At 36.0% G+C, this 13,123-nt stretch overlaps 1 protein-coding gene across 1 annotated transcript in view; it reads left to right on the forward strand.

The window, feature by feature from the left end:
• Positions 1–2,424: 2,424 nt before the first annotated feature.
• Positions 2,425–13,123, forward strand: part of LOC128858187 (uncharacterized) — a 135,290-nt gene continuing 124,591 nt past the window's right edge. The window contains 1 exon segment of the mRNA XM_054094239.1: positions 2,425–4,703. Coding sequence (XP_053950214.1) covers positions 4,022–4,703 — 682 coding nt within the window. The 5' untranslated portion in view covers positions 2,425–4,021.

The raw sequence follows: 13,123 nt of genomic DNA on the forward strand, positions 1-13,123 counted from the left end.
TTTATAAGGAAACAAGCCTAGCGCCACGAACCAAAAACAACAAAAAACATTGCCAAAAATCTTCGCAATTTTTAATGCTTAGAGTGTAGTTGTAATTAGTGAAAGAATGATATGATATAATATGATATGAGTGATATGAGTGCTAAGAATACTTCAATGGCGGTAATTTTGAGTTCGAAGATAGGCAGAAAATGTTCGAAGATTTAGAATGGGTAGACTGACTGCATAATGAGTATTCAAAAGAGTTATCAGTATCATTGGAAAGTAGTAAATAATCCTTTGCGAAACGTCTCAAAGCCATGAAACGGATATGTAGCAAGAAAGTCACTACAAATGTATCAGTCAGCACAACGAAGCTCGAGCTCCCATCGCAAAACTGATGAAGAGATATATTTGAAAACAGGGAAATGTTTTTGCGTGATTCGCCTCACTCAAAGATCTTACTCTTCAAATGATTTTCCTTTCGACTATTATTTGCTTCGATATCATCAAAGGGTCAAAAAATGAGTCACTGAATGCCTGAAAATACGATTAGTTCTTTCGGTGTGAAGTTCGTGCACCAGCTGAAACTGCACACTCCTGATTTTTTATTTTATATCTCGGTCATTCGCTTATCTTTTTCTTGATTGGTGTGATAATCGCTTAACTACTTGACGCTGGGGTTTTTTCACAAAAATGTAACAAAAAACATCAGGTCTTTTATTTTGTATTTAAAAAAAGTATGTTGTTTAAAATAAAAATAATTAAAAAAGGGCAAAAAATAATTGTATTATTTTAATGTTACATACATAAAAAATGAATATAATAATTAAAAAAAGGTTTTTTTGTTTCCTTGTTCACTCCTCTCGAGAGCATAGAGCCTCGACAAGACTTATCTTGCGTTGCTTTCGTTAATCTATTTGATTTCTGAGGTTAGTTGATTAGTCTGCGGCTATCAGTCCTAAGTAGTAGGGATGCCCACCTGCCGTTGCCTAGGAACAACGCCTCCGACTGCTTGGAGCGCCATCTGTGTTGCACTTTGTCTTCCAGAAGAATCGCACAGATGGCTGAGGACTTCGCTAAAGTGGTGTATCTGTGCTATTACCGTGGCTGGCGGCACTTGATGCAATGTGTAACTGTGTGTTTTTGCTTGTTTTAGCAGCTACAGTGCAAATAACGCGCTGACTATTTAATAAAAAGTAATAAGTAGATTTTGTATGGTTTGATTGAAAAGTAATGAGCCTTCCCGCGCGGAGCGTCAGCCAGGCGATCAACCGAATCGGCTGGTGGGGAAAACTGATCGTTGGACCTTCCCCTTCCACTAGAAACCGGTCCTAGTTCGCTGGCAACAGCGGTGCAGTCAACATCGCTCCGCGCGTGAAAGCTGTTTTAAAAGTGTGTTAGGATTTTGCAGTGGCGAAAATGCAGCGATCGTTGGAGCAACGTTACTCGATCAAATTTTGCGTAAAGCTAAATAAAACGAGTACCGAAACCATTTGGCTACTCAAGGAGGCTTACGGGGACCAATCTCTGTTCAGTGCCCAGGTAAAACGGTGGCACAAGTCGTTCACGGAAGGCCGGGAGGACGTCGAAGACGAACAACAATTGGACCCTTCATCACGACAATGCGCCAGCACACACCGCCTTCCTCTGTACCTCTGCATTGGCCAAGGTAGGGGTTCCGGTGCTTCCCCACCCTCCCTACAGCCCAGACCTGCCCCTCCGGACTTCTTCTTGTTTCGGCGCCTGAAAAGAAAGCTGGAGGGGGGGCGTTTCGACTCCATCGAGGCGATCCAAAAAACTATAAAATCGCTGTTCATTCAGAATCATTAAGTGGTTAAACGATTTTAATCCAGTTACACAAAGTCGTTTCTTTTTTGTTGTAGCTAAAGTGCAAAGGTCCAAAAATCTTTCTCATAATCTTTCTCTCAAACATTCCAAGGGACGCCTCATCAGATATTGTCATCATGCAAGCTGCCGCGCCATACAATAGACATTCACTTGCGCATTCGAGAAAAATTAAGAAATTATATTGTAAATAAAATAATTTAAAATTTTCAAGAAATTTCAAGAGAACATCAGGTTTTGGTTCAAATTTAAACTAAATTGTGGCGCAAAACAATCCTGAGCTTAAATTTCAATATCGCTTTTTTATTTCTATATGTTTTGTTTTTTAATCTTATTTCTTTGTAAGCGGTACAGTGGCACAAATGTGATATGCGCTTAAACAACTCTTATCTACTATTTTTTATATCAATTCAACACTGAATTTCTTTTAAGCAAAAAACCTCAAAGCACTGCACCTACTATTTCTAAACCTTTCATTGCATGTTTGCTTGTATCTGTACCTCTGTTTAAAATTATAAGTACCATACAAACTAACAAAACTGCGCTTTATATGTAGCTTATTTGCATTTCTTTCTTCTCTCTTTTACTTGCAGATGTGCTAACACTTAAAATAAATCAATTAATATACGCAGCATATAAGAGAATAAAAAAAAAGTAAAAATAAAAAAATTATGCGGCTACTAAAACAGCAAAGATTAATTAAATTAATTAAATAAAAAATTTATTTCGTTTAAATATTTTTAGAAAACAATATTAAAATGGCACGACTGCCACCGCCTTTGACGAATGCATGCATTTTTTTTGCTCCGCTTATAAATACCAACATCTACGCTAGCGCCAGCAACAGTAAAAGAAACAACAATAATAAGACATGTTGTATATGTGCCACGAACACTTATTGTGCTCAGCAAGAACATCTCAATGGTGTACAGCACTCTTATCAGTCGCAATGGCGTCATCGTGAGCAATACATTGGGAGCAGCAACAGCTCTTGCTGTTAAGCTGTTAACAGGCTGTTAACGTATAATTGCACAGCCTGTTCAAAAGCAGACCGCTGGTATGAGTTTGATCATGAATGCATGTGCAAAAATGTGTGATTAAATTAAAAAAAAGTTATATAGCAAAGAGTAGTACCAAGTCATGAGAAATAAATAAATAAAAACAAAGCACTGCGTACACAGAAAAGCACACGCACACAAAGAGGCGAGAATATTTCATAGTGAGATTATGCGGCTTACTAAGCATATTTTTGCTGACGCTGGCGCATATAATGTGCGGGGTTATGTGTGGTGAAGAAAGGAGGTACTACGTAAGATATGTTTATATGTAAGTGAGTGATTACTTCAGGTTTTCTTGTTTCATTTTTGCCACGCCTCTGCAAAACAGCGCATGTAATCGATATTTATTAAATATTTTGCCACGCAATGGTGCAAGTAGGCGTGCGGTGACGCAGCTACAACATGAAAAGCGTTGAATAAGTGCCAAAAAATTGCGACCAAAAATAATCAAAAATATAACCAAATAAAATTTAAAAAAAGTAAACATCAACCAAAAAGTAATCCGTAAAAAGGTTTGGTAATGTATTTGTTTGTAAAAAATTGCCTTAAATCAAGGGTGGAGTGGGGAAATCAATTAAGGTGAAAAGTAGCCGAGGATAAGAGAGCACAAAAAATTTGAGAAAAAATGCGGCGACTCAACAGACGCAAACCCTCCTCCATGTGTGTGCGTTATGTGATGCTACAGACATAAAGGTCAAGCGCGGCTTATATGAATGAAGTCAGGCCAAATTTGTAGCTAAAAGCGACAAAAGATGTTGAGCCCTATAATTGAATACAAAATATTCTTCAATTGAAAAAATTATTATCAATAAAAAAACAATAATAATATATTATAAATCCTAATTAAACAATTAAAATCAAATAAATTTCGATTTACAAAAGCAACTACCTTAATAATTAATTAAAGAAAGAAATAATAAGTGTTGAAAATTAATATCAATAGCCGTTAGAGAATTTCTTAGTAAAAAATATTAATTTTCTTAAAACTTTAACTGCAAATCAAATAATCGTTTTAGATTTGTTAAATCAAAAACCAAACCAAAATTAAGAAATTGTGTTCCACTTACATACTTCGTAAGCACGCCAAAAGCAAACGCAACCTTTAATACCACAACACTACCAAACACCCCGTCACTATGGCCGGCCCACAAGTGCAACATTCACATTCACATTCGCAGCGCCCCAATAGCGCCTATTACATGGGCCTGAATGGTGGTGGCGGCGGCGGCATAGCCACCAATGGTCATCATGTCGTCGGCGGTGGAACGGAGCACACCCACACAACTACAGCGACTAGCATTAGCACCAGTAGTAGCGCACACACCGGTCTATATGCGCTACGTCAAATGTCCAACGACATGGAGTTAATATATCGTGGCAATAGCGCCAATGCTAGCCACCAAAGACACTCTGCCATGTTAACGCATGGCGTCATTCAACAACAGCCAACCGGCGCTGCGGTGGGGACATCAGCTGCCTTGGACAACAGCGGCAGTGTAGCGGATGTTGTTAGTGGTAGTCAAATTGTCAGCATTGCTGGTCCCGGACCGAGCGCCACTGATGCTTTAATTGTTCCTTCAAATGCTGCGACGACGAAACGCAGCAATTTGGCGTCGTCGAAATCAAAGCAGCGCAGTGTCGAAATCGTCGTCGATGCGTCACAATGTGGCACTGCTGGTGACGATGATGTGGACGGCGGCAAATCAGGCGATGACGTTGAGCAGGGGCATCGTATGTCGCGACATCGGCGTCGGCCGTTGCATCGTCGATTATTTAGCTACCTGCGCAGTTTATTTCAAGGCAGTGCCGCTCAGCATGGTAAGTGCAATTACGTGTGTGTGTGTGTGTGTAGGTATTGTTTGATATCTTTAGGATGAAATAAATGGGATCGAAAAAATAAAAAGCGGCTTGTTAAGCTACATTCTCCATATGCAATATTGACGAATATGTGTTTTTGATGGGTAATAGACCCCCGAGATTATCAAATCACATATTGGCAAAATTTATTTACTTAGTTATTTATTTTATTTTTTCTATATGACTGTAACGAATGAACGATTTTGTTTTATGTGGTGAAAATGCGAAACATGATTTTGTTTTATGTGGTGAAAATGCGAAACATTGTCAGGGAAAGTAATTATCAAAAATCAATGGGAATGTTGTGCTAAAAATAAAATACTGCAATCAGAACAGGCACGGGATGCCTCCTAATGTCCCTGTTGCAACACATACACAATGAGGCTTCCATACTCCCCGTTAAGGAGCACAAACAAATACTCATCATGCAATTTCTAGTTGGGTGCTGCCGTAGAAATTACCCCTTCAGCCATTTGTTAGAGCCTTAGGTATCTACGAGACATGTTAGGAGACATCTCTTCAACTACACTGACGAAATCGAGCACAAAACACAACTGAAATTATTGAATCGGACAATATATTGACAGACTTTAAACGACATTCATTGGGAAACTCTTGCCACCTTCCCAAACTCCCAACCCCCGAATGCCGTTATCAGAGGCCAACCACCACGTATTGTAGACGAGAAGCTCTTCAGCTGCCTCGCGAGAAAGGCGTAATTTTGGCACAATTACGTTCTAGATATTGCAGTAGGTTAAACTCTAACTTGTCCAGAATAGACCCCGATATACTCAATGAATGTTCGGCATGTGAAGGCACAACGCCCGATGCTAACCACCTAAACACATATTCTCTCAAACCCAATCACCTAAAACCCTTCTCCTTTTGGACCTAACCTGCCGAAACAGCACGCTTTCTGAACCTACCGTTAGGTGAATTAGGCGATGACAAAAGATGACTACACCGCACTGACAGAGCCCAGTAAACTGCTACAACAACAAAAAACATAGATTCCATTCAAATCTCAAAAATCTCTACCTGATTTATAAACTGAAATAAAACGAATTAAAATTTAAAAAATTATTTTAATATATACGTGAATATTTATAACATTTGCAATGTTTCATATATATAATTAGGAATGTTTTGGCTCTCTTGAAATATTGAGAAAGAATTGAATACCAACCCTCGATATGTAGATTTCTTTATTAGCGATTTTTACAATATTTCTCTTTCATATTCTCGAAAACAAAATACTTTGATATATTCTACGAGTATTTAATCGCTTTTAAACTCTCTTATGTTTTTTACTTATATATGATTTCTTTTCCTGTGGAGAACATTTTTTTTCAAGGGATCGAATAACAGAGTTTCAACTCTTTCGCCGCTATGAGTCAAGCAAATATGTGTAGATGGATTATATCTGCTTAATTTCATACTTTTTTTATAAATTCCGCCAGCGAGGCACGCAGCGATGAGGGCGAACATAGTAAGCACTGCAACTGCCTTCATTTTTGTGATTTTACTTCCTTCTTCTTCTACTTTCTTTTTGTCAATTGGATGCAGACAACTCGCACTGCACGCAGTAAAGTCGAAACTGTGACTGCGCTAATTCCATTTAAGCTGAGCTTTTTATTTATATATATCTGCCACCACATCACCAATAAGCGTTACGTGTTCGTTGTAGATATCGAAACCTCATTGACGTAAAAGTATATATATATTTTTTTTTTTAATTACTCACAATGACCAGTAACAACCTGAACGGACTCGCAGAAGTTAAGCTTAAAAAAACAAAATGATTGTGATATTTCAAATAATATAATTAAACTGAAACTATTTGTTAATAATTTTTGAGTAGCAGGGGTAAAGTGCGATATAAAGAAGAAAAAGAATAATTTGTGACTTTTATAAAGAACATATGCAGAGAAGATATATCAACCTTACCATAAAGTAGTGTTTTTCTGCAGCCTTGGATTTTGCTTAAATTTTGCTCATAGGCTAAATTCATTCTCAAACGGAGTTTAAAAGATTTTATTATTTTTTCATAAAGTTTTAGATACTAACAAGAGGTAATAAAATCTTAAATAATTTAAAACTTTCTGATTGGCATAAATAGGGTCACGTTGGAAAGGTCCTAAGTCACACAGTATGCGAGTTGGTTTACGTTCATAATTTTGCCCACAAAATATTTTTTAAAAAGCACTATTTTATTTTGAGCATTTCACTCCACATTCTAAACATTTTTTCAATTAAGCTAAAGTTACTAGATTGAAATCTTACGTTCTAGTTAAGATATATTTTTAGATAGGATATGAAAGGTTTCAGAAGTTATGACTGTTTGTAGATAAACTACGATTACCACATCAAAAAAAAAAAAAAAAATGGAATTTAAAGAATTGCCCAAAACATCAAATGTGCCAAATTTTAACGAAATCGAAGATCACGCTGTAGACGCTTAGTTGGTTGGTTGATTGGTTGTAGTGGTGATTCATCAATAATCTAACTAGCGCTTCCGCAGCCATTTTGTTGCCACATTATCGCTACAAACAAGTTAAACCATTATCCCTTCTTGACTATATCCAGTCTGTGCGATTGGAAAACCTCATAAGGTTGTTTACGTCTATGCCGGCCAGCTCTCTAGGTTTTCAAAAAGCAGTTTGCCAGTTTGCAGTACATTCGTAGAGGAAATAGAAGATCGTCCCCTTTTATTCCGGTTGTTTACAACAGTGACAGTGTGTGTTGTGAGGGATGCCCATTTTGGCTGCCTGCTCTCCTATGGGCAAAAACCAGTTATCACTGCCATGAGTCTGCAGGCACCCCTTCGTTTCATATTTGTCAAAGTTGACGTTTGTTTGTTGTTGTAGGTGGGCGGTAACGTGCTGCTGACTTTGCAGGTTTCGGATCTCTCCATCTACAATCCACGATTCGTTTCCTTCAGCCTTCATGCCTCGGGACCCAGATTAAGGTAACTTTATGGCTTACGCTCAAGGTGGTAAGGCTATGTCTGCTTTGTTTCACCAGTATAGAGGTTGTTGTAGCCGAATCCAGTGTTTGGATTGCAGCTTGGCTATTCGAAAGAATGGCGATATTGGCCTTAAAAGAGAAATCTGCGATTAGTAGCCTTATTACATTAAATTTGGAATTTCCTTGAGTTTTTTTATATAACAATTCAACACTTGAAGAATATTTTTCTAAATTTTCCCGGCAAATATTTAAAATTGACTGATTAGTGTTTCATAAATAGTTGTTTTGCGGTGCACATCGTAGCATACAACAGAATCATCTGAAGAAACAAAATAATCAAAATCCATTTATTAAAAGAGATATTTCTCGCAGGAGATTTTTCGTAGTATTTGGAAGATTGAACCCTATTTTCGCTAACAAAAATCAGATAATTTAATGTTTGTATTACACAAAAACCATGAACAAACTGCTCATATACCTAGCACTTGTGTGCAGAACTACTTTCGCAAAACTACAAAATAATTGCTCTAGTAGATTTCGAGTGCACAGACAAAAATTTCAGAAAAACGCCTTAAATTCAACCAAGTAGACATAGATAACCTGCTTGGAGCAACAGACGGTTAACTACTCATAATCTTGACAATTTTTTTCTGATCAATTTGAAATTTTTACATAATATTTTTGAGTTATTATATAATTATTTGTGGAATAAAAGAAAATACAAACTAAAGTTCTCTAAATCCCCCATGCAATCAAACCTACTACCTTATCACCTATTTCCTTTGAAGTCGTCTCTATATTGGGTGCTTTTTAAGAGCTTGAAAGCCCAAAATGAATAAGACAAATCAAAAATATTGTCAGAGTGATTTTTTTTATAATCTGATAGATAATTTCATGGTAGTCATTTTTTGAATAAGACATCCATTCGACCTCCAATATATGTGAATAATCAATCTAAATGAGTCAAATCAGCATGTAAAGTCAGTCATGCAAAGCAAATGATGGTCATTTGGCTTCAATTCTTGCACGAGCTGTGTTTTATAATACGTAAGCCAAGACACTTACGCAAAATTTACCACGTAGTCGAAGGGCTAAGGCCAGCAAGTTGAGAGAGAATGACGAAGAATCGACATTTCGGCGTCTTCTTCAATATTTCGCGCTACAGCACCAATGTTTTCTTCGGTCCACACATTTATTTGTCTTGTTGATGGTTTTGAATCGAAAAAATTAAATTGTGTGGAAACGATCAATAACTGCACGAATAGCTTGCTCATTAAGCCGATTTTGTTGACCATAAAATGGACGAAGTACTCTATGAACTTCGGGAACAGATAAATTTTAGTCCAATTGAATCAGAGATCTCCAGTTTTAGGCGACTTGTAATAAGTAAAAAGCCCTGATATATGAAAAATTAAATTTTTAAATTTACAAAGTGGCGCAAAATTAATTACCATATCGGAAGATTTATAATTTTTCAAATGTCGTCGTACGTTAATCTTATTTGATACTTGTGAACAACTGTAGACAACTGTAGTATACAAACAGGCAAGCAAAGAAGCGCGTAAAGAGCCAAATAAAGGTTTCCAGTAGGTGTACATATATCACACAAAATTATTTCTCCTCTTTGAATTTATTCCTCGGCTTAATATAATTTTAATTTTTAGAAATTATTTATTTCGAACTTTATTTGTTCTAAACAAAAAAATAAATAAAAGCAGCGTCAAATGGAAAATATCAAATATTTCTGTTTAAAAACATAACACCAAAAACCAAAACAAAAAAAAAACATCAGCAAACATAACAGTAGAATATTTGTTCTACCTACATCCCTAACTAGAAATTTTGCAACTGGTGCAATTCTGGTCTCTTTCGAACTAGTATGACTTCTTTCGTCGTTGTGTATGTTTTTCACTTTGAAGTGAAGGATGTATACACACGCGTATGTTTATGTATACATGTGTCTCTAAAATCCACAATGTAAAGTGTTTGGTAGACTGGAGTGCTAGTTCAGTACAGAATAGCGTATTATAGCAGGGCTTTTAATCAGTAAGAACACAACAATGAAGCTTAATTGCGCATAAATCATTTCACCAACTAAGCGATAACAGAGAATGTCGGCGGCAATGGCAACAGCATCCCCTTGACTCCAACAGGATCCCCGTAGAGAAAATCCTGTACTATTGAGAAAGCCAAGACTAGTACTACTCAAACAATAACCAATTTCGAGCCAATTCACGCAGCATGTATCTGTGTTAAAGCTGAAAAATTAAAGGGCACAAAAACATAAATTCCTTACAGCTTATAAAGCAAAATTTGCACATTCGAGATAATTCACGAGCTGTAGTTTTTCGGAGTCAATAAGATTTTCCACATATAAGTTTAGTAGATACACGATTTTAAAAATTTTCCAAATATTCTTTTTTTTTAAGGTGAATAAGATAGTCAGTAGTCGGTGTCCCCTTGACCGTTGTTAAAGGGATACTGCACAATTTCTTTCTTAAAAAATATATATGGAATTCCATCTTGCCGTGTGCTATCTCAAAAACCCTTTGGCCTCAGGAAAAAGGACGCTTAAAGTGCTAGAGCTCCCACGCCACTATATTTCCACACTCATAGCGGTGGTTACCCATCAATGAATGATCGGAGCTCATACGGAGAAGCTTGGACTTCGGTACAATCCTCATTGTAGATGCTGTGAAGTGCTTAACAATCTCTTTCTTTGCGAATGTCCAGGTCTAGCGGCTAGGCACTTGAGATTCCTTAGCGGCACTCATGTGCTACGTTTAGTAGTATCACTTATCATCTAACCTTCCTACCTGTAATAGATAAATTTGCCGAATTTAAAATTGGTCTGACACTATCGAAAAACGAATGCTAAAATAGGATGCAAAGGGAACCAAACAACTTTCTTGCAGAGAGCCGTGTATAATTCGTACCTTGAAAAGAAAAGAAATGCGCATTAGTGAGGGTTTGAATAAATCCTCTACTCCAGATTTTCCTGCAGGGTAATTAGCCAGCTTTCAACTTCCCGGTTAGAAGTGTTTGATGTTTTTGATGTTATTGCTTTTGGCGCTATTGGTTATTGGCAGTATGGCCGTTGTCGGCAAATAGTGCCGTTGAGGCTTTCGCAGCCATTCAAGATAAATGTAATGAAGTCTGATATGTATGACGATGCCCTAAACAAACATCTACAGATGAGTATGTATGTACTACTATATGCACGTGCGTAAACAACTTACACTAATACTACTGCATAATATACATGAAATGTTAGCGCACAAGTATGTGTACATACCCAGCAGTGAAAAGTGATATTGGATGTGAGAAGTCATATAGGTTCGAATGTGACTAGAATCGTACTAATTGCAAATTGCTTAATTAGCGTTGGTCGAAAGTAATCATTCTCTTAAAATTTTGAGTGAAGAAAGCTTCCAACAGAACGGTTTCAAATATACATATGTATGTTTGCATATTTTTTATGCTATGTGTGAATTTTGTACGATGTAAACAGTACATATAAAAAATATATTTCAAATATATATACTGCGTATATTTATATATATTATATGTAAGTATATACAGAATGTAGAATCATATGTAAAGTTGTTTATTAAAAATAAAACCAATTTTGCGAGTGGTATTTTTTCGCTCTGAAGTAATGACTATTTTGTGATTTGTGTGATTTTGTGTTTTTTTGTTTTTTTTTTTTTGTTTGATCGAAATTAATTATTATTTCAAAAGCTGGATTATGTTCAAAAAAATAATAAATAATGATCATTTTTTAATAATACTTTCATAAAAAAATTAAATTAATTTCTTAAGCTTTATTATTTCTCTCAGACAGAAGAACTAATTTTTTGATTTTACTTTTGGCAGATTGAAAAACTCAAAACTCCGCACTTAAGTGTGCCACAACTCAAAATCAGACATGATGATTTTAAGGGTTTAATTTTTCCATAATAAATAATGACAATTTTTCAAACTTAAATTTTTTTATATTTTTTTCCATACAACAGCAGCTTTTTTTCTCTCAGGAATAAAAATACAATACAAATTTTAGTTTTACTGTTTTTGAAAGATTGGAAAACTCAAAACTGTATAACTCACGTAAACTCCGCAACTCATGTCATTAACTAATTATTATTTCAGTGTGAAAAAATTACACACAAAAAATGACTTTCATGTTTTTATAAAATAATACATATACCTGGATATATTATTATATTTTCCGAACAAGACAATAAAACACAGAAATTAATTTTTATTATTAATTTTATAGGGTTATTCAATAGGTGCGCTTCAACTTTTTTCCGATAGGGAGGGCGAACGACGCAATATTTTTTATTTTTCGCTTGTCATTTGTAAACTTCATTAGTATACATTTCATCATAGAACGCTACACACTTGAGCAACGATTGCAAATCGTGCAATTTTTTATGAAAATAATCGTTCTGTTGCTGCTACTTTAAGAGCATTACGGCCATTTTACGGTCCATTTAACAAGCCGTCCCGTTTTGGGGTTATGTGAAGTCATTGGTCTACAGTAACAAGCCGGCGACGATTTGTGAGCTCAGAGCCAATATTGAACGCGAAATTGTTGGAATTTCGGCCGATTTATGCAAAAGAGTGGTCGAAAATTGGGTTCAACGATTGGACTTCGTAAAACGTGCACGCGGTGGTCATGCAAAAGAAATCGAATTTTATACTTAAATGTATATGTTCAAACTCGATAATAAAAAAAAAATTAGTTCAAAAAGTTAAACCGTTTGTGTTTTATTCAAAAAAGTTCAAAAGTTGAAGCGCTCTTACTGAAAACCCCTATATAATCCCAAAATAATGATTAAATATCAATTTCGTTTTTCGTTTTATTTAAAACGATTACGGTCCCTGTCTATTTGACGGGTATGCAAAGCAAATATTCTTCTAGTATGTTCTAGTATTTTATACATATTACAATTTTTATTTAGTTTTTCAACTCACATAAAACTAGGATTTAAACTAGTTCATTAAGCGGCATAATAGGTCGTCGACTAGCATAAGGCTGGCCACAGGTATTTGGTAGAACAGCGAATTCTAACTAACGCCACTTTCTAGCTTTGGAAACAGCTAAAAGGCGATTACCTCAGCCACAAAGCAAACTGGTAGTAAAGTAGGGCAGATCTAGTAGGTTTGACTGCAGGGTTAGTGCCCGCACATAAGTATGCTTGTGCATATTTGTCACTCACACACATATACTCATATTCAACGAACAGTTTATTTTCGTATTCATTTGCTTGTTTGTGCATTTTCCTGAATAGCTTTTCGTATTTGAATGGAATATGTTCGCAGAAAACGTTACATTTGCAATAATATTTGTATTAACGGGAAATACGTTTCGCTGCTCCATGGCGATGTGTGGGTAGTACGAAAGGTAC

This window comes from Anastrepha ludens, chromosome 3, assembly GCF_028408465.1.
Source record: "Anastrepha ludens isolate Willacy chromosome 3, idAnaLude1.1, whole genome shotgun sequence".
Lineage (NCBI taxonomy): Eukaryota > Metazoa > Arthropoda > Insecta > Diptera > Tephritidae > Anastrepha > Anastrepha ludens.